The sequence below is a fragment of the Phytophthora infestans genome, genomic scaffold (genome assembly GCF_000142945.1).
Source record: "Phytophthora infestans T30-4 supercont1.30 genomic scaffold, whole genome shotgun sequence".
NCBI classification, from domain to species: Eukaryota; Oomycota; class Peronosporomycetes; order Peronosporales; family Peronosporaceae; genus Phytophthora; species Phytophthora infestans.
In genome coordinates, this window is record NW_003303729.1 from 773651 (window position 1) to 796288 (window position 22638).

Genomic DNA, 22638 nt, shown 5'->3' on the forward strand with positions numbered 1-22638 from the left:
ACCCAGTCCAGAACCCGTTGGATTATTCTGACGAGTCCGTTCCAGCTTCGTAAACAGAGAAAAGAGACGCATTTTCTCCTCTGCATCCATACCGATTCCTGTATCAATGACTTGGAACAAGAGTTTCTTGAATGCTTTCGGGAGTTCCGGCGTGTATACAACACTACAGGTGACTGTGATGGAGCCTTCATTCGTGAACTTGATCGCGTTAGACAACAAATTCAAGAGTACTTGACGTAGACGCACCACATCACCGATGGCAACCTTCGGTACGTTTTCGTCACACTTAAGCTCGAGTTTCAGTCCACGTTCTCGGGCCTTAAACTTGAAGATCTCAATCGAATAATCCAGTAGTTCGTGCATCTGGAACGGTGCAGCTGATATCTCAAGGTGTCCTGCCTCAATCTTCGACAAGTCCAAAATATCGTTAATCAAATTCAGAAGAAGCGATCCTGACACGTACGCCATGTGCACATATCTCTCCGGTGCCTTGTCCAAAGGCTGCTCCTTCAGAAGTTCCAACATACCCAGCACACCATTCAACGGTGTCCGCAACTCGTGACTGAATGAAGCCAGGAAATTCACCTTGGCAGCTTCCATGTGCTTCCTCGCAGTGTAGTCTTGTCCAACACCGATCACGCCTCGGATGTTCCCATGCATATCTTTCTTACTCGAGGCATTCACAAGGAGCAGTAAGAACACACCGCGCTTTGTTGTCATCGGAAGCTCCATCTCACCAACATCAATGCCAATCAGTGCTTGGTTCAACAATTGCCGAACCTGCTGTCTGCTTTCCGGGATGATAAACGTGTGCACTAACGACAAACCCAGTACACTCGACTTGTGATAGCCTGTGATCTCCTCAATCTTCTGGTTCCATTCGTTGATGCAGCCATTTGTATCGATACCAAAGATAGGCGCATTAGCCGTATCAATAAGTCGGAAGTACTCGTGCTCTTGGGCGATACGATCCGTGATATCTTGGCCGATACCGACAACGCCGACGATACTGCCGTTTGAGTCGTACCGTGGTGTTGCATTCAGCAAGATCTCGATTCTTGTGCCTGGACGAGTAATCAATGGGAACTCAAAGTTCGCGGTCTCAACACCTCTCAGCGCTTGTGAGAGAACTTCAGCCACAATCGGTCGAAACTCGGGCGAAATAAACGTCTCCACAAGGTTCTCGCCCATGACTTCATCGATGGCATAATTCGTAATGTGAGCGGCCTTCCTGTTCCAGATATTGACGCACATGTTGGCATCCACACCAAAGATGGGAGCGTTAGCCGTATCGATCAAACGGCTGTACTCCTGTTCCTGCGCAATACGCTCTGTAATGTCCTGGCCGATACCAACCATACCCTTCACTTCACCGTGCTCGTTATAACGCGGTGTCGCGTTCAGCAAAATCTCCACACGCCGACCAGCCTTCGTAATCAACGGGAACTCAAAATTTGCAGTCTCAAACCCTTCGAACGCCTTCTCAAGGACACTGCGCACAGGCACCTTGTACTCCTCCGAGATAAACTCCGCAACTAAGTCCTTGCCCAGCACATCCTCATTCGTGTACTGCATAATGTCGGCTGCCTTCCGGTTCCAGATATTCACACGGCCACTGGAGTCTACACCAAAGATCGGGGCATTTGCAGTATCGATAAGCCGGCTGTACTCCTGTTCCTGAGCGATGCGGTCAGTAATGTCCTGGCCGATTCCAACCATACCAATCACTTCTCCATGCTCATTAAACCTCGAGGTAGCATTCAGCAAAATCTCTACTCGTCGTCCTGCCTTTGTCATCAATGGGAACTCAAAGTTAGCTGTTTCAACCCCTTCCAGCGCCTTCGTTAGAACGAGACCAACAGCCTCACGGTAATCTTCCGTGATGAACTTCTCCACCAAATTCTCGCCCATCACATCAGTTGGCGAGTGCTGCGTAATTTCAGCCGCCTTCTCGTTCCAAATATTTACTCGGCCATCGCCATCGACACCGAAAATCGGAGCATTTGCTGAGTCAATCAGCCTCGCATACTCTTGTTCTTGAGCGATACGGTCGGTAATGTCCTGGCCGATACCCACGACACCAACAATGCGTCCGTGATGATCGAAGCGAGCAGTTGCATTCAGTAAAATGTTCAGCTTTCGCCCGGTCTTAGTGATCACTGGCACTTCAAAGCTCGCAGTTTCGTTTCCTTGCAAAGCATTCGACATGATCTCGTACACAATTGCCTGATACTTGGGAGCGATAAACGTTTCCACGTACTTCTCTCCCAGCACTTCTTCGACGGCATAATTCGTGATCTGCGCTGCCTTGTTGTTCAGAATATTCACGCACATATTTGCGTCGATGCCGAAAATCGGGGCATTCGCCGTATCGATCAAACGGCTGTACTCTTGCTCCTGCGCAATACGATCCGTAATATCCTGGCCAATTCCGACCATTCCCATCACTTGGCCTTGCTCGTTGTACCGAGGCGTAGCATTCAACAGGATTTCCACACGTCGACCAGCCTTCGTAATGAGCGGGAACTCGAAGTTCGCGGTCTCCACGCCTTCAAACGCCTTCTCCAGAACACATCGAACAGCCACGCGGTACTCCTTTGAGATAAACTTGGCCACAAGATCTTCTCCGAGCACGTCTTCAGTCGTGTATTGCATAATATCAGCAGCCCTTCTATTCCAGATGTTCACCAGACCGTTCGAATCAACGCCGAAAATGGGAGCGTTCGCTGTATCAATGAGACGCATGTACTCCTTCTCCTGTGCAATCCGATCTGTAATATCCTGACCAATACCAACCATTCCGATCACTTCTCCGTGATCGTTGTTCCTTGGTGTAGCGTTCAACAAGATTTCCACTCGCCGGCCAGACTTGGTGACCAGAGGGAATTCGAAATTCGCCGTCTCGACGCCTTCCAGTGCCTTCGACAGCACGAGTCCTACTGCTTCGCGGTAATCCTCCGTGATAAACTTCTCCACCAGATTCTCACCCATCACGTCCGTCGGCGTGTACTGTGTGATCTCCGCTGCTTTCTTGTTCCAGATATTCACAAGCCCGTTCGCATCGACACCAAAGATTGGCGCATTTGCAGAGTCAATCAGTCGCGCATATTCCTCTTCTTGCGCGATGCGATCAGTAATGTCTTGGCCGATACCCACGACGCCGACGATATGCCCATGCTGGTCGAAACGAGCTGTAGCGTTCAGCAGAATATTCAGTTTTCGCCCGGTTTTCGTTATCACTGGCACCTCGAAACTTGCCGTCTCATCTCCATGCAACGCTTTCGACATGATGTCATAAACGATAGCTTGATACTCAGGAGCGATGAACGTTTCCACGTACTTTTCTCCCCGCACTTCTTCGACGGCATAATTCGTGATTTGAGCAGCTTTCTTGTTCAGAATATTCACGCACATATTCGCGTCGATGCCGAAGATCGGGGCATTTGCTGTATCGATCAAGCGGCTGTACTCTTGCTCCTGCGCAATACGATCGGTGATATCCTGACCAATGCCCACCATGCCCATCACTTTGCCTTGCTCATTGTAGCGTGGAGTGGCGTTCAGCAGGATCTCAACGCGTCGTCCTGCCTTGGTAATCAACGGAAACTCGAAGTTGGCAGTCTCCACACCTTCAAATGCCTTCTCCAGTACACTGCGGACAGGTACCTTGTACTCATTCGAAATGAACTCGGCAACTAGGTCCTTACCAAGCACATCTTCCGTAGTGTACTGCATGATGTCTGCAGCCTTCCGATTCCAGATGTTCACTAGTCCGTTCGAGTCCACGCCGAAGATTGGAGCATTCGCTGTGTCGATGAGTCGCATGTACTCTTTCTCTTGCGCAATACGATCCGTGATATCCTGGCCAATCCCAACCATACCCATCACTTCGCCATGCTCATTGTAGCGCGGGGTAGCGTTCAACAGGATCTCCACTCGCCGGCCCGACTTCGTAATCAACGGAAACTCGAAGTTCGCAGTCTCCACGCCTTCAAAAGCCTTCTCTAACACGCTGCGAACAGGAACCTTGTACTCTTCCGAAATGAACTCCGCAACAAGATCCTTGCCTAGCACATCCACGTCCGTATACTGCGTGATATTTGCTGCTTTCCGGTTCCAAATATTGACTCGGCCATCAGAATCCACTCCAAATATCGGGGCGTTGGCCGTATCGATCAGCCTCATGTACTCTTGCTCTTGTGCAATACGATCCGTGATATCTTGGCCAATGCCAACCATACCAATCACAGCTCCGTGTTCATTGTACCGTGGCGTTGCATTCAGCAAGATCTCAATACGACGGCCTGTCTTCGTGATCAACGGGAACTCAAAATTCGCAGTTTCGACGCCATTCAGCGCTTCGGATAGCACGTAACTCACAGCCTCCTGATAGTCATACGTAATAAACTTTTCGACGAGATGCTCGCCCATGACCGCATCAGCAGGATACTGCATAATCTCCGCAGCCTTTTTGTTCCAGATGTTTACACGCCCTTCGGAGTCGACTCCAAAAATCGGGGCGTTAGCAGTATCAATCAAACGGATGAGCTCCTGCTCCTGCGCAATCCGTTCAGTAATATCCTGTCCAATGCCCACAACACCAAAAATCTGTCCAAGCTCATCGGATCTGGGAGTCGCATTCAGCAAGATCTCGACTCGACGCCCAGTCTTCGTGATAAGCGGAAAGTCAAAGTTGTTTGTCTGTTCACCTTCAAACGCTCGTTGGAGCTCCAATTTAACTGTTGCTCGGTGTTCTTCTGCGACAAAGCGGTTGATAAGATCCTTGCCCATGACCTCTTCGGCGGAGTATTGCGTGATTTCTGCGGCTTTGAGATTCCAGATATTTACGAGGCCGTCCCGGTCAACACCGAAGATCGGAGCATTTGCCGAGTGTATAAGTCGGTTAGTCTCCTTCTCCTGGGCCATGCGAATCGTAATATCCTGACCGATACCAACAACGCCAATCACCACGCCCTTCTCGTTATACCGTGGAGTGGCGTTCAGCAAAATCTCCACACGACGACCGTCCTTTTGTGATCAACGGAAACTCAAAGTTTGCTGTGTCTTGGCCTTCAATGCTTGAGATAAAACGGCCCACACTGCGTCTTTGAAGTCTTCTGGAATAAAATTCTCGACTAAGTTCGCCCCGAGTACTTCTTCATTCGGATACTGGGTCGTGTCGGCAGCTTTCTTGTTCCAGATGTTCACACAACCGTTCGCATCTACTCCGAAAATTGGAGCATTGGCCGTGTCAATGAGACGCGTATACTCATGCTCTTGAGCACGTCTATCAGTGATATCCTGGCCGATTCCCACTGCCCCACAAATATTACCAAAGTGATCATACTTCGGAGTCGCATTCAACAGAATATCCAGTCGCCGTCCGCTTTTCGTGATCAGCGGGAAATCGAAGTTTGCCGTGCCTTTTCCTTCCAGAGCTTTCGAGAAAACCTTAGCAACAGCATCTCGGTAGTCTTCCGAAATGAACTTGAACAGTTCCTGGCCAATTGTGTCTTCGTTCGTGTACTCGGTGATAGCAGCTGCCTTCTTGTTCCATATAATCACCTCGTAGTTGCAATCGACACCAAAGATCGGGGCATTGGCAGTATCAATCAGCCGGCTGTACTCCTTCTCCTGGATAATACGATCCGTGATGTCCTGTCCTATTCCGACCACACCTACTAACTTGCCAGTGTGGTCGTAGCGCGGAGTGGCGTTCAGCAGAAGCTCCACTTTTCGACCAGTCTTCGTGACCAACGGGAACTCAAAGTTTGCGGTCTCAATTCCCTGAAATGCTCTCTGGAATACAGCAGCCACTTCTGACCGGAAATCTTCCGAGATGAGCGTATCGACCAGATCCACGCCCATAACCTCGTCGGGCGCGTATTCACTGATCTGTGCTGCCTTAGCGTTGAAAATCACCACGCGGCCTTCCGTATCCACGCCAAAGATCGGTGCGTTGGCCGTCTCGATGAGCTTCTTGTACTCCAACTCCTTAGTATTCCTCTCCGTCACATCTTGTCCGATAGCAACGACCCCCATCACCGATCCCAAAGTATCAAATCTCGGCGTCAAGCACAGCACAATCTCGACTCTTGACCCTCTTGCTGTCACCAAAGGCAGCTCAAAATCTGCGCCGGCAATGCCCGAGAGTGCCTGTTCGATCTTTTCCGAGACGATCTTCCTAAAACTCTCGTCTACAACGGGAAGTAGCGGTTCGCCCACCATATCAACACTTGCATAGCCCGTCATGGACGCAGTCTTGGAGTTCCACACTGTGATATTCCCTTCCTTGTCCAGCTCAATGATGGGCGCGTTAGCTTGCATCATGACTGTGGCGTACTGTTTCTCCTGGATAGCCCACTCCGTCACGTCCTGGCCGACGCCGTAGACACCTATACATGTGCCGTCCTCGGCCAGCAATGGCGTCATGTTGGTTAGTACTTGTGCGTTGCGGCCCTTAGTGTTCCTCAGCGGTATGCGCAGCTCCAGCTCCGGCCGTTTATCTTCGATACAGGCCGTGATGGTGTCTATAATCTCCTGCTTGCGCTGCTTGCCGTATACAAAGTCTGATATGGGGCGGCCAATAACGCGGTCGGCTTCGAAGCCCGTAATTTCCTCCATGCGCGGGTTCCAGAGCGCCACGCGGCCATCGGTACGAACACCGAGAGCGGGAGCGTTGGCGTCGTTTAGCATGCGAAACAGTTCCTGCACGCGCGGCCACGCAGCATCAGAGGTTGCACTGTCATTTTGTAGGGCTTCTGGTGGCGATGGTGCCGGTAGCGCGTCCGGCACCGCGCTGGACGCGCGGCCGCGCTTCCCCTTGGACGGCGCCATTGCGGAATACTTTTGCGAGGAAAGTTTGTATGAGGGTTTGTAAGGGTGACGACCCTGTCGTGAGTGGTACGTGCTTGCCCTCAGTCGCGTTTTTAGCCCTAAAAAGTATCACTTTTGATGGGCAAAAAAAACCACTGCAACTGCAACATGGCACGAAAGAAATGTCGATTAGAGCGATGGCATTCGAGTTCATTAATTTGGAGTTTGGAGGCGATGGCGCCTTACTTACGCTACAGCTATTCAGATACTAGTTAGACGCTTATTAGTGCTGAGACGATAAGTAGTTTTTTAACGGTGGTGGCCCACCACCGTTAAAAACCACTGGTGGGTGGTGGATGGTGGATGGTGGATGCTCGTTCCTCGTCGTTTCGGGTCTTTAGCAACTGTTGGCTCCGCAACAGCTCCAGGGTAAGAAGTAATCGTACCAACGGCAGCCTTTGATGTTGGTGACCGCCTCGTACAGAGGGCTGGAGGCATCCGCACTCGCTGACTCTGCTTCAAGGCGAGTCCTTGTCCGTCAGGTGGGCATTCGCAGGGTCGAGGACGAGCACAGCGAGCACGAGAGAGGCGGCGAACTGCTTGAGCATCGTGATGTGAGGCTTGAGTTGTTGGAGGCGAATTCGCGAATGAGCTGGAAGGAGAAGTGGAAGCATTAATCTAGCTCACATCCATGCAAATGCTGGTGAACACAATGGTCTAGCGGCATGGTGAGGGTATCTGTGGTAATACCTACGATACCGCAACTTGTTACAGGTCTTCACAGGTGTTGCGCAGTGATTTCCGGTTAGTTAGCTCAGAGTATTTTCACTCCACCGGTGACACAAGCCGATTTTGCGATCATTCTATCTTGATCCATAAAATCTTCCCGGATTTGGTCTTTCAACATTTTCTTCAACTGTTGTCGTTTGTTTTGACCGAAAGCACTGTAGCGTATTCACCGAATTACCGCAATCTGAGCAAACGTTGCAAAGACTAATGAAGTCGAGAGAATATCGACGAGCTACTGTATCAACGTAAAACAAAATTGCAGCTGAGTATTATGTTGGGTTTTCATCGCTCTCATGTAATATTGCCTTGGCCACTCTTCAATTGTCTACTTCCCACGACGAATCTGTTAGAAACTATTTTTCGTTAGAACAAAGTATAACACATTTAAACCGTCTTGAGCATAAGACAAACTACATGTATAACAGCATTGGGAAGATGTGGGGCATAACGGATCAGTACTCGCTATTAATAGCTGAACCACAAACGTAAAATTTTCGCTAGATCCAAGATTGCACCAGCTCAACAGAAAATAACTACTGTGAAGTGGTTACAGAAGCTACCGATAGTCTGAGCCAAACTAATTTAAGCTAGCAGAAGAAAATAATCTACATCATGCAGACTAATTTGGAGACTTGAATTTAAAATTAGTGACATACAAATGCTTGTAAACTACTCTGAATCCTTCCTGTTACCTGGGTCTCTCATGATCATGTTAACCAGCGACTCTGCTGTGGTGTCGCTATCATTTAATGCATGCTACATGGATAGTAAGATGATTTCTGTCATACATCAAGAATAGTGGTCCTTGCGAAAGCGTCAACACTCAAGGAGTTATTCAACTTCGGCTCTTGCCAAACCGAATGATGTTGCTGTAGTGCGCAGCAGGCTTACGAGCACAGGCTCACCTCTCTGCCGCATTGATCGTCAGCATTTCCGGTAGTCTAAGAAGCGATGTGTCCAGATTTCAGATTTTCATGCTATCAATAAACTTAATAAGACACTAAAAAGTGCTAGCAGTAAAAAGTATCTGCTTAAAAAACGTTTCTGGTCAAGCACCGCACAAAAATGCTCGTGTGTTTCGTAATCTAGAATGGTTTAAAAAGTACAAGTACACGCACGACGAAAGCTGCCAGTCAAGCAACAACTTGATGGCATAGCAAAAAATCAAATTCTTCTGATGCGGTTTAGAGAAAGCATATGTCAGTTTAAACAGCAATATTTTAAAGCTTTCGCTGCTTTAAAATCTGTATCACCCTGCACCGGAAGTTGTTACTGTACTGTATTTTTTTGGCTACAGCGTGTGGTGCAGGTAACTTCTGCATTAGCGTGTCACCTGATTGACTACGGTCCTGAATAGCGAGTGGAATGCCTCCGTAATACTCACAGCAGTGCATGCTGACGTCTCGAAGTACTCGAATCCTTTGGCCTGGGCGTAGACCCTCGCTTCATCTTCGGAGACAACACGAGGGCGGTCGACCTTGTTTCCACACAAAATGCACGGAAACTTGCCAGCGCCAAACTTGGCAGCTTCTCGCAACCAGCTATCGAGAGACTCGAAACTCTTCCTTGACGACACGTCGAACATTAAAATTCCTCCTTGTGTGTCCTTGTAGAACTCGTTTCGCACCTCCAGGTACTCCGGCAAACCCGAGAGGTCCCAGAAGTTGACCCGCACTTCAACTCCATTGACCATCACTGGTTTGACGCCATAGTCGATGCCAATGGTCGAGATATACTTGCTAACAAACTTCTCTTCGCAGTAACGCTTGATCACACAACTCTTCCCAACGCCGCTCTCCCCCATCGAGATAATTTTCACTCGCAGCGCACTTGGCAAACTGTTGTCCTGGTTGGCATCGTCGTCGCCACAGCTCAGCGAGTTGCCACCAAAAAGGCCCGTCGACTTGTCTCTGTTATCGCTTAAATGCCGTCTCGACATGGTATTCCACAATCTAACAAGAGGGAGTTTCACTTGCACAAAAGAAAACAGTCTGTATTTCATATATTTTTACTCATCTACACACATTTCAAGAAGCGACATATTTGTTTTTTTTTGTTCTCACATGACGAGGCATGGGCCAGTAGGTTTGTCTTCATCGTAAGGTAGTTGGCCTGGAGTCACTTGAGACGGACCAGCTTGATTTTTGAACTCGAAGTTGCGTCGAAGATATCCGCGTAGCAGTCGCTGTTCCGTCCTAAGCAACCGGACCGAGTCATCTACGATCTGCTTCGCGGCCAGGGTGTCGGAGCCTTCACCAGTTGCCTGCTGTGCCATCAGATGCTCATACGCGACTTGGACGCGGAAGGCACACTTGGACACACGAAGAGCAGCCACGTAAGCCGACGATCCCTTGAGGGAATGTGCTTCGCGACGAGCAGTGACAAAGTCGTTGCGTTCGTGGGCCTCGACGACCCGAGTCGTGATCGCTTCTGACGTCGTCGCAAACTTCTCCAAGAGCGTCAAGAGGAGCCCTTCCTGTCCTCCACACTGATCCACTCCCAAGCTGTAGTTCACTGGGTCTCCTTCCGGGATCTCGATGCTCATCGGGTCGATCGAATGGGAGACCGCCAACGCGCCCTGAGCAGGAGTAATGGTCGCCGTAACTGCAGCATCGTCTTCCATCGAGCTGCCAGTTTCCATGTGCTCCAATACAGAAGGCATACTGCTACCGATGCTGCTATGTCCAGTTCTGCTCGGATGGCTCGCTTCAAGTTCCTCGTGGAAGCTTACCTTCTTCTTCGGCGCAAGACCAGACCAAGCGTGCGGGCGTTCACTGGGGAGATCTTTCGTGTTGAACGGTGGGTGACTCCACAGCGTCGGATTTGATAGCGGGGAGCGCGCTCCATGTTGAGCTGGACTATTCATCACGCCAATAAACGGAGTCTTCACGTAAGGCAACGTAGTTGACGTCTCGGTTGGCTTCTCTCGTTCAGCCGGGGTTGCTGTAGACGCCCCGCTAGTATTTCGGGACAACCTCAACACATCCGGTAGATCGTTGGTACTTGTCTGTCGCGCAATGTTATTCACGGAAGGACCCAAGCTGAAGATTGACGTCGTCGGGGTAGCTGTCCGAACCGCTCGGCCACTTTGAAGACCAATCGACATGGGATCATCAAGCTCCAAATTCGAGATCGCCTGCGCAAGATCCAGTTGTTGCATGTGACGAGATGCAGGCGCCAGTCTGGCCGTCGAGGCCGCATCCATTAGCGTGACATCTTCCAGGTCGTTCTCAAACGATGGCATCGGAGTGAGGGCTCCTGGAGCTGGCGCAGGGATCCGCATGGGGCTTTTCGCAGTCGGACGGGGGCCATTGCGAAGCGTCAAAGGCTGTCCCACGACTCCAGGTACAGCTCCAAGAGCAGCGTTGTGTTGACCCAGATAGCGAATACGCATCCACTGTCGGATGGCCTTACGAAGACTCAGCTTGGAGATGGGCTTGACCATAAACTCATCCATTCCGCAGTCGAGACACTTCTGTCGGTCGCCGCTCATCGCGTACGCCGTCAATCCGAGGATCGGAATGCGCGAAAGGTTGTGCTTTTGTTCAAACTCTCGGATCGCGTTCGTAGCAGTGTAGCCATCCATAATTGGCATTTCGCAATCCATGAAGACCAAGTCGAACTCCGTGTGGTTCTCGCTGTACGCCTTCACTGCATCGCGGCCATTCACTTCCCATTGAAGCAGGTGGTCATCTTGCTGTAGGAAACATTTCACCACTTCCCAGTTAAACTCGTTGTCTTCTACAACCAGGATACGCGCCTGCTTCGGAACTTCAGCTCGCACAGTTGAATTTTCGCCGTTTTCGCCAGCACGGACACCTCCATTAGGCGAGAGTAATGCCGTCGACGGGTCCAGGAAGTCCTCGGACGAGTAATACGCGTGTTTGGGATCCACCTCGTCGATCAATCGTACCACCACAGTAAAGAAGAAGTTGCTGCCAACGCCCAGTTCACTGTCAACATCGATAGAACCATCCATAAGTTCTGCGAGCTGCTTGCAAATGGCAAGACCCAGTCCGGATCCGGTAGGATTGTTCTGTCGCGTACGTTCCAGCTTCGTAAACAGAGAGAAGAGACGCATTTTCTCCTCTGCATCCATGCCGATGCCGGTGTCGATAACTTGGAACAGCAGTTTCTTGAATTGAGGAGGCAATTCCGGAGAGTGGACGACGCTGCATGCGACGGTGATGGAGCCTTCGTTCGTAAACTTGATGGCGTTCGACAGCAAATTGAGCAACACTTGACGCAGACGCACCACATCACCGATCACAGCCTTCGGCACGTTGTCACCGCACTTTAATTCAAGCTTCAGGCCACGTTCTTTGGCCTTAAACTTGAAAATCTCGATTGAATAGTCCAGCAAGTCGTGCATCTGGAACGGTGCCGTGGAAATCTCTAGATGGCCAGCTTCTATCTTGGACAAGTCCAGAATATCGTTGATCAGGTTCAGGAGAAGAGATCCCGACACGTACGCCATGTGCACATACCGCTCGATAGACTTATCCAGAGGCTGTTCCTTCAATAGTTCCAACATACCCAGCACACCATTCAACGGCGTTCGGAGCTCATGACTAAATGAAGCCAAGAAATTCACCTTGGCAGCCTCCATGTGCTTCCTCGCAGTGTAGTCTTGTCCGACCCCGATCACGCCTCGGATGTTCCCGTGCATGTCCTTCTTACTCGACGCATTCACTAGAAGCAACAGGAACACGCCACGCTTCGTTGTCATCGGGAGCTCCATTTCGCCAACGTCAATGCCGATCAGTGCTTGGTTCAGGAGCTGGCGCACTTGCTGCCTGCAGTCTGGAGTCACGAAGGTATGCACCAGCGACAAACCCAGTACATTCGACTTGTGGTAACCTGTAATCTCCTCGATCTTCTGGTTCCACTCATTAATGCGGCCGTTGTTATCAATACCAAAGATCGGAGCGTTCGCAGTATCAATCAGTCGGAAGTACTCGTGTTCTTGGGCGATACGATCCGTGATATCCTGCCCGATACCCACGACACCGACAATATTACCGTTTAAGTCATATCGCGGCGTCGCGTTCAGCAAGATCTCGATTCTCGTGCCTGGTCGGGTAATCAGTGGGAACTCAAAGTTCGCAGTCTCTACTCCTGTAAGAGCTTGCGACAACACTTCAGCCACGATCGGTCGGAACTCGGGCGAAATAAACGTCTCCACAAGGTTCTCGCCCATCACCTCTCCAATCGAATAGTTCGTGATCTGAGCGGCCTTCCTGTTCCAGATATTGACGCACATGTTGGCATCCACACCGAAGATCGGAGCATTTGCCGTATCGATCAAGCGACTGTACTCCTGTTCCTGAGCGATGCGTTCTGTGATGTCCTGGCCGATACCAACCATGCCCTTCACTTCACCGTGTTCGTTGTAACGCGGTGTCGCGTTCAGCAAGATTTCTACACGACGACCAGCTTTCGTGATCAATGGGAACTCAAAGTTCGCAGTCTCTACACCTTCGAAGGCTTTCTCCAACACACTGCGCACGGGCACCTTGTACTCCTCTGAGATGAACTCCGCGACCAAATCCTTACCCAGCACATCCTCGTTCGTGTACTGCATGATATGAGCTGCCTTGCGGTTCCAAATGTTCACGTGGCCGTTGATATCCACACCGAAAATCGGAGCATTTGCTGTATCAATCAAGCGCGTGTACTCTTGCTCTTGGGCGATGCGTTCTGTAATATCCTGACCAATGCCAACCATACCCATCACCTCACCATGCTCGTTGTATCGCGGGGTAGCATTCAAAAGGATTTCCACGCGGCGACCAGCTTTCGTGATTAACGGGAATTCGAAGTTGGCCGTTTCAATACCTTCAAAAGCCTTCTCCAAGACACTGCGGACAGGCATTTTGTACTCATTCGAGATGAACTCAGCCACCAAATCCTTACCCAGTACTTCTGCGTTTGTGTACTGGGTGGTTTCGGCCGCCTTTCGGTTCCAGATATTGACACGACCATTGATGTCGACACCAAAAATCGGGGCGTTCGCAGTGTCAATCAAGCGAGTGTACTCCTGCTCCTGGGCGATACGTTCGGTGATATCCTGACCAATACCCACAACTCCCATCACTTCGCCAATCTCATTGAACCTCGACGTAGCATTTAGCAGGATCTCCACTCGTCTACCAGCCTTAGTCATCAATGGGAACTCAAAGTTAGCGGTCTCCGTTCCCTCACACGCCTTGGAAAACACGAGCCCAACAGCCTCGCGATAGTCTTCCGTGATAAACTTCTCCACCAAGTTCTCACCCATCACATCGTTCGGCGTGTACTGCGTGATCTCCGCAGCTTTCTTGTTCCAGATATTCACGCAGCCGTTCACGTCCACACCGAAGATCGGAGCGTTGGCCGAGTCGATTAATCTCGTGTATTCCTGCTCCTGGGCAATTCGATCGGTGATATCCTGACCAATACCCACGACACCGACGATCTGGCCATGCTGATCGAAGCGAGCCGTGGCATTCAAAAGAATGTTCACCTTACGACCGGTCTTGGTAGTAAGCGCCAACTCGAAGCTGGCGGTCTCATTACCCTGCAGCGCTTTGCACATGATGTCGTACGTGACGGCCTTGAACTCCTGCGAGATGATAGTCTCCACATACATTTCACCCACCAACTCTTCCGACGAAAAGTTGGTAATCTGCTGCGCCTTGCGGTTGAAAATGTTGATGCGCATGTTCGTATCCACACCAAAAATCGGAGCATTAGCCGTATCGATCAGGCGACTGTACTCTTGTTCTTGAGCGATGCGTTCCGTGATATCCTGACCGATACCCACCATGCCCATAACGTCTCCACGTTCATTGTAGCGGGGTGTTGCGTTCAGTAGAATCTCAACGCGGCGACCAGCCTTCGTGATCAACGGGAACTCGAAATTGGCAGTTTCGACACCTTCGAACGCCTTCTCCAGGACACTACGTACAGGTTCCTTGTACTCCTTCGAAATGAATTCAGCAACCAGGTCCTTGCCCAACACATCTTCATTCGTATACTGCATGATGTCAGCAGCTTTACGATTCCAGATGTTGACACAGCCGTTGATATCCACACCGAAAATTGGTGCATTGGCCGTGTCTATCAGGCGACTATACTCTTCCTCTTGGGCAATACGTTCCGTAATATCCTGACCAATTCCTACCATTCCCATGACTTCACCGCGTTCATTGTAACGAGGTGTCGCGTTCAGTAGAATTTCCACACGCCGACCAGCCTTCGTGATCAACGGGAACTCAAAGTTAGCAGTCTCGATGCCTTCGAAAGCTTTCTCCAGTACGCTGCGTACAGGCACCTTGTACTCCTTCGAGATGAACTCAGCCACCAAATCTTTACCCAACACGTCCTCATTCGTGTACTGCATAATATCGGCAGCCTTCCGGTTCCAGATGTTGACGTGTCCGTTGATATCCACACCAAAGATCGGGGCATTGGCCGTGTCAATCAAACGGCTGTACTCCTGTTCCTGCGCAATACGCTCCGTGATATCCTGACCGATACCAACCATGCCCTTCACTTCACCGTGCTCGTTGTAACGAGGAGTCGCGTTCAGCAGAATTTCAACACGCCGACCAGCCTTCGTGATCAGCGGGAACTCGAAGTTTGCAGTCTCGACACCTTCGAACGCCTTCTCAAGAACACTACGCACTGGCACCTTGTATTCGTTCGAGATGAACTCTGCAACCAGGTCCTTGCCCAACACATCCTCGTTCGTGTACTGCATGATATGAGCTGCCTTGCGATTCCAAATGTTCACGTGACCGTTTATGTCGACACCAAAGATCGGGGCGTTGGCCGTATCGATCAAGCGACTGTATTCTTGTTCCTGAGCAATACGCTCCGTGATATCCTGGCCAATACCGACCATACCCATCACTTCACCACGCTCGTTGTAGCGAGGTGTTGCGTTTAGAAGGATTTCCACGCGGCGACCCGCCTTCGTTATCAACGGGAACTCGAAGTTGGCTGTTTCGATACCTTCAAAAGCTTTCTCCAAGACGCTTCGCACTGGCACCTTGTACTCGTTGGAGATGAACTCAACCACCAAATCCTTGCCCAACACATCTTCGTTCGAGTACTGCATAATGTCGGCCGCTTTCCGGTTCCAAATGTTCACGTGACCGTTTATATCCACACCAAAAATGGGCGCGTTTGCAGTGTCGATCAAGCGCGTGTACTCCTGTTCCTGAGCGATGCGTTCCGTGATATCCTGACCAATACCGACCATGCCCATAACCTCGCCATGCTCGTTATAGCGGGGTGTAGCATTCAACAAAATCTCCACTCGTCGGCCAGCCTTCGTGATAAGCGGGAACTCGAAATTTGCCGTCTCCACACCTTCGAAAGCTTTCTCCAGCACACTCCGCACTGGCACCTTGTACTCCTTCGAGATAAACTCAGCCACTAAATCCTTACCCAGTACTTCTGCGTTCGTGTACTGGGTAGTTTCGGCCGCCTTTCGGTTCCAGATATTCACACGACCGTTGATGTCGACACCAAAAATCGGGGCGTTCGCAGTGTCAATCAAGCGAGTGTACTCCTGCTCCTGGGCAATACGTTCAGTGATATCTTGACCGATACCGACCATACCAATGACTTCTCCATGTTCGTTGAACCTTGACGTAGCATTCAGCAGGATCTCCACTCGTCTTCCTGCCTTGGTCATCAATGGGAACTCGAAGTTAGCTGTTTCAACTCCATCTAGAGCCTTCGAAAGAACAAGTCCAACTGCCTTACGGTAATCTTCCGTGATAAACTTCTCCACCAAGTTCTCACCCATCACATCGTTCGGCGTGTACTGCGTGATCTCCGCAGCTTTCTTGTTCCAGATATTCACGCAGCCGTTCACGTCCACACCAAAGATCGGAGCATTAGCCGAGTCGATTAATCGCGTGTATTCCTGCTCCTGGGCAATACGATCGGTGATATCCTGACCAATACCAACCATCCCCATAACCTCTCCACGCTCGTTATATCGAGGAGTAGCATTCAACAAGATCTCGACGCGACGGCCAGCTCTCGTGATCAATGGAAACTCGAAGTTCGCAGTCTCAACACCCTCAAAGGCCTTTTCAAGAACACTACGAACAGGTACCTTATACTCCTTCGAAATGAACTCAGCAACCAGGTCCTTGCCCAACACATCCTCATTCGTGTACTGCATGATGTCAGCAGCCTTACGATTCCAAATGTTCACACGTCCATTGATATCCACACCGAAAATTGGTGCATTGGCCGTGTCGATCAGGCGACTGTACTCTTCCTCCTGAGCAATACGTTCCGTAATATCCTGACCAATACCTACCATACCCATGACCTCTCCACGTTCATTGTAACGAGGTGTGGCGTTCAGAAGAATCTCCACCCGACGGCCAGCCTTCGTGATCAATGGGAACTCAAAGTTGGCAGTTTCGATGCCCTCGAACGCCTTCTCCAGTACACTACGCACAGGCACCTTGTACTCGTTCGAGATGAACTCAGCTACCAAGTCTTTACCCAGCACGTCCTCATTTGTGTACTGCATGATATGGGCTGCCTTTCGATTCCAAATATTCACGTGGCCGTTGATGTCTACTCCGAAAATCGGAGCGTTGGCTGTATCAATGAGACGTGTGTACTCTTGCTCCTGCGCGATGCGCTCCGTGATATCCTGGCCAATACCAACCATGCCCATAACCTCACCATGCTCGTTGTAGCGCGGAGTAGCATTCAGCAAAATCTCCACTCGTCGACCTGCCTTTGTAATAAGAGGGAACTCGAAATTTGCCGTCTCCACGCCTTCGAATGCCTTCTCCAACACACTTCGAACAGGCACCTTGTACTCCTCCGAAATGAATTCAGCCACCAAATCCTTGTCCAGCACATCTTCGTTGGTATACTGCATGATATGAGCAGCCTTACGGTTCCAAATATTCACACGGCCATTGATATCCACACCAAAGATCGGAGCGTTGGCCGTGTCGATCAGACGGCTGTACTCTTGCTCCTGGGCGATGCGCTCTGTGATATCCTGGCCAATACCAACCATTCCCATGACCTCGCCGCGCTCATTGTAGCGAGGCGTCGCATTCAACAAGATTTCCACACGACGACCGGCTCTTGTGATCAACGGGAACTCGAAGTTCGCAGTTTCGACTCCCTCGAAAGCTTTCTCGAGAACACTTCGCACGGCGACACGGTATTCTTCAGAGATAAACTGCTCTACCAAGTTCTTGCCAAGAACATCCTCGTTGGTATACTGCATGATGTCAGCTGCCTTCCGATTCCAGATGTTAACTCTCCCATCGGTGTCAACACCAAAGATCGGAGCATTTGCCGTATCAATCATTCGACTGTGCTCCTGTTCCTGGGCAATACGATCGGTGATATCCTGACCAATACCAACCATCCCCATGACCTCTCCACGCTCATTGTATCGAGGAGTAGCATTCAACAAGATCTCGACGCGCCGACCAGCTCTCGTGATCAATGGAAACTCGAAGTTCGCAGTCTCAACACCCTCAAAGGCCTTCTCGAGAACACTTCGGACAGGCACCTTATACTCCTCCGAAAATGAACTCAGCAACCAGGTCCTTGCCCAACACATCCTTCATTCGTATACTGCATGATGTCAGCAGCCTTCCGGTTCCAGATGTTCACACGTCCGTTGATATCCACACCAAAAATTGGAGCATTGGCCGTGTCTATCAGGCGACTGTACTCTTCCTCCTGGGCAATGCGCTCCGTGATATCCTGGCCGATACCCACCATACCCATGACCTCACCACGCTCATTGTAGCGTGGAGTAGCGTTCAGAAGAATCTCCACCCGACGGCCAGCCTTCGTGATCAGCGGGAACTCAAAGTTGGCTGTTTCAATACCTTCAAAAGCCTTCTCCAACACGCTGCGCACAGGCACCTTGTACTCCTCCGAAATAAACTCAGCAACCAGGTCCTTGCCCAATACATCCTCATTCGTATACTGCATAATGTCAGCAGCCTTACGATTCCAGATGTTCACACGTCCGTTGATATCCACTCCAAAGATCGGAGCGTTCGCGGTGTCAATCAGTCGCGTGTATTCCTGCTCCTGTGCAATACGGTCCGTGATATCTTGTCCAATACCGACCATACCGATCACTGCACCATGCTCGTTGTATCTCGGCGTGGCATTCAGCAAAATCTCAACTCGTCGACCGGCCTTCGTGATCAATGGGAACTCAAAGTTGGCCGTCTCGACACCATTCAAAGCCTCCGACAGCACGTTACTCACTGCCTCCTGGTAGTCCTTGGTGATATACTTCTCCACCAGTTTCTCGCCCATCACGGCATCCGTCGTGTACTGCATAATACTTGCAGCCTTCTTGTTCCAGATATTCACTCGACCTTCAGAATTAACACCGAAGATTGGAGCGTTAGCCGTATCAATCAAGCGGATATACTCCTGTTCCTGCGCAATACGCTCCGTGATGTCTTGGCCGATTCCAGTAACACCAAAAATCTGTCCCAGTTCGTCGTACCGAGGAGTAGCATTGAGCAGAATCTCAACTCTTCTTCCAGTCTTCGTGATGAGAGGGAAATCGAAGTTGCCCGTCGGCTTTCCTTCGAGAGCCTTCCGCAAGTTAAAATTCACTTCATCTCGATGATCCTCAGCCACAAAACGGTTTACCAGATCTTGTCCCATCACTTCCTCGGACGAAAATTGAGTGATCTCCGCTACCTTAAGATTCCAAATATTCACAAGTCCGTCCTGGTCCACACCAAAGATTGGAGCGTTGGCCGAGTGAATCATCCGGTTCTTTTCTTTCTCTTGCGCCATTCGCACGGTGATATCTTGGCCGATTCCCACCATTCCCATCACCTGGCCCTGCTCATTGTATCTCGGAGTGGCGTTCAGCAAGATCTCCACACGACGACCAGCCTTCGTAATTAGCGGGAACTCGAAATTTGCTGTTTCGACGTCTTGGAAGGCCTTCTCCAACACGCTACGCACAGGCACCTTGTACTCCTCCGAAATGAACTCGGCAACTAGATCCTTGCCCAGCACTTCTGCGTTTGTGTACTGGGTGGTCTCCGCCGCCTTCCTGTTCCAAATGTTCACACGTCCATTGATATCTACACCGAAGATTGGGGCATTCGCAGTGTCAATCAGCCTCATATACTCTTGCTCTTGTGCAATTCGATCCGTGATATCTTGTCCGATGCCGACCATACCGATTACAGCACCGTGCTCGTTATAACGCGGCGTGGCATTCAACAAAATCTCAACTCGTCGACCGGCCTTCGTGATCAATGGGAACTCAAAGTTGGCCGTCTCGACGCCATTCAAAGCTTCAGACAGCACATTTCTCACTGCATCTTGGTAATCCTTGGTGATGTACTTCTCCACCAGTTTCTCGCCCATCACGGCATCCGTCGTGTACTGCATAATCTCTGCAGCCTTTTTATTCCAAATATTCACGCGGCCTTCAGAATCGACGCCAAAGATCGGAGCATTAGCCGTATCGATCAAGCGAATGTACTCTTGCTCTTGCGCAATACGCTCTGTGATGTCCTGGCCAATACCCATCACACCGAAAATCTGTCCCAGTTCGTCGTATCGAGGAGTGGCATTCAGCAAGATTTCGACGCGCCGTCCAGTCTTCGTAATAATAGGGAAATCAAAGTTGCCAGTTTGCTCGCCTTGAAGAGCCTTCCGCAACAATAAACCGACTGATTCGCGATGATCTTCCGCAACGAACCGATTCACCAGATCTTTTCCCATGATTTCTTGAGACGAGAACTGGGTTATCTCTGCCACCTTTAGATTCCAGATATTCACACGGCCATCCTGGTCGACTCCGAAAATCGGAGCGTTTGCCGAGTGGATAAGCCGATTGGTCTCCTTTTCTTGAGCCATACGAACTGTAATATCTTGCCCGATACCAACAACACCAATCACAACTCCCTTCTCATTGTAACGTGGGGTGGCGTTGAGCAAGATCTCCACACGACGGCCATCTTTCGTAATCAGCGGGAACTCGAAGTTGGCTGTCTCCTGCCCTTTCAGTGCTTCCGATAGCACAGTCCACACGGCCTCCTGGAAGTCGTCCGGAATGAAATTTTCAACCAAATTAACTCCAAGTACCTCTTCGTTCGAGTACTGCGTAGTGTCCGCAGCTTTCCGGTTCCAGATATTCACGCAGCCATTCTCATCCACTCCGAAAATGGGCGCATTAGCAGTATCAATTAGACGAGTGTACTCCTGCTCTTGAGCACGTCTGTCCGTGATATCCTGGCCGATTCCCACGGCTCCGCAAATGTTGCCGAAGTGGTCGTACTTAGGCGTGGCGTTCAGTAGAATGTCCAATCGCCGTCCACTCTTCGTGATCAACGGAAAGTCAAAGTTTGCAGTCCCTTCGCCCTCCATAGCTTTCGAAAGAACCTTCCCAACAACATCACGATAGTCCTCGGATATGAACTTGAAGATCTTCTGGCCAATTGTGTCTTCGTTGGTATAATCTGTGATAGCTGCTGCCTTCTTATTCCAAATGATCACTTCGCAGTTACAGTCGACTCCAAAGATCGGAGCATTAGCAGTATCAATCAGCCGGCTGTACTCCTTCTCCTGGATAATACGATCCGTGATATCCTGGCCAATACCGACCACACCCACGAGTTGTCCTGTGTGGTCGTAGCGCGGAGTGGCGTTCAGCAGAAGCTCCACTTTTCGACCAGTCTTCGTGACCAACGGGAACTCAAAGTTTGCGGTCTCAATTCCCTGAAATGCTCTCTGGAATACAGCAGCCACTTCTGACCGGAAATCTTCCGAGATGAGCGTATCGACCAGATCCACGCCCATAACCTCGTCGGGTGCGTATTCACTGATCTGTGCTGCCTTAGCGTTAAAAATCACCACGCGGCCTTCCGTATCCACGCCAAAGATCGGTGCGTTGGCCGTCTCGATGAGCTTCTTGTACTCCATCTCCTTAGTATTCCTCTCCGTCACATCTTGTCCGATAGCAACGACCCCCATCACCGATCCCAAAGTATCAAATCTCGGCGTCAAGCACAGCACAATCTCGACTCTTGACCCTCTTGCTGTCACCAAAGGCAACTCGAAATCTGCGCCGGCAATGCCCGAGAGCGCCTGTTCAATCTTTTCCGAGACGATCTTCCGGAAACTCTCGTCTACAACAGGTAGTAGTGGTTCGCCCAACATGTCGACACTAGCGTAGCCCGTCATGGACTCCGTCTTGGAGTTCCACACTGTGATATTCCCTTCCTTGTCCAGCTCAATGATGGGCGCGTTAGCTTGCATCATGACGGTGGCATACTGTTTCTCTTGGATGGCCCACTCCGTCACGTCCTGGCCGACGCCGTAGACACCCACACACGTGCCGTCCTCGGCCAGCAACGGCGTCATATTGGTCAGAATTTCTGCGTTCCTCCCCGTAGTCGTGAGCAGCGGCACACGCAATTCCAACACCGGTCGCTTGTCGGCGACGCAGGCGGCCACGACGGCCGCGATCTCGCTCTTGCGCTGGGCCCCATACACGAAGTCGGAAATGGGGCGGCCCAGCACGCGCTCGGCCTGGAAGCCCGTAATGTCGGCCAAGCGCTTGTTCCAGACTGTTACGCAGCCGCTCACATCCACACCGACGGCGGGCGCGTTCGCATCCAGCAGGAGCTGCGCCAGCGCTTCTACCTGAGATCCGAAGCTCTGCGACGATACTTTCTGCTGCTTCACCTCCACGACGTCTTTCTGCTGTGTCTCGACGGCATTGTTGTCGAGAAGCGGCTCAGGGGAGGGCCCAGCGGCTCGATGTGGCCGGGGCTTCTTGTGCTTCCCCATACTGTCAGTCGCCCTCCTCAAAGCTTATTCCTTTGTGGCGAGTGCGGAAGGCGAAAGATCAAAGAGTGCAGAATCGTGGCGAGGAGGCGGAAACCGGTTTGATCGACGGTATTTACTTGTAGAAGTTGCATAGTCGCGATAAACAATCCCGGCTCTGTGCGGTACTGTACCGACTGTTATCAGAACTGCTCAAAAATCTTG

The 22638-nt window shown here is 50.7% G+C and overlaps 4 protein-coding genes across 4 annotated transcripts; 1 reads left to right on the top strand and 3 right to left on the bottom strand.

The window, feature by feature from the left end:
• On the bottom strand, positions 1-6042 carry PITG_23007 (histidine kinase; the record flags this gene model as incomplete). The annotated part of the gene is made up of 2 exons (XM_002899457.1): positions 1-5028; positions 5092-6042. One exon carries the CDS (start codon positions 1038-1040, stop codon positions 816-818), a length of 225 nt encoding a protein of 74 aa, XP_002899503.1.
• A 1137-nt stretch (positions 6043-7179) lies between these two features.
• Positions 7180-7493, top strand: PITG_13824 (uncharacterized protein; the record flags this gene model as incomplete). The annotated part of the gene is made up of 2 exons (XM_002899458.1): positions 7180-7245; positions 7359-7493. The coding sequence occupies 2 exons, from the start codon at positions 7180-7182 to the stop codon at positions 7491-7493; spliced, it is 201 nt and encodes a 66-aa protein (XP_002899504.1).
• Positions 7494-8926: 1433 nt separating this feature from the next.
• PITG_13825 (ras family GTPase, putative) lies at positions 8927-9544 on the bottom strand (the record flags this gene model as incomplete). The annotated part of the gene is made up of 1 exon (XM_002899459.1): positions 8927-9544. One exon carries the CDS (start codon positions 9542-9544, stop codon positions 8927-8929), a length of 618 nt encoding a protein of 205 aa, XP_002899505.1.
• A 120-nt stretch (positions 9545-9664) lies between these two features.
• Positions 9665-22310, bottom strand: PITG_13826 (hybrid signal transduction histidine kinase, putative; the record flags this gene model as incomplete). Its single annotated transcript, XM_002899460.1, has 2 exons — positions 9665-18133; positions 18265-22310. The coding sequence occupies 2 exons, from the start codon at positions 22006-22008 to the stop codon at positions 9665-9667; spliced, it is 12213 nt and encodes a 4070-aa protein (XP_002899506.1).
• Between the last annotated feature and the right edge of the window lie 328 nt (positions 22311-22638).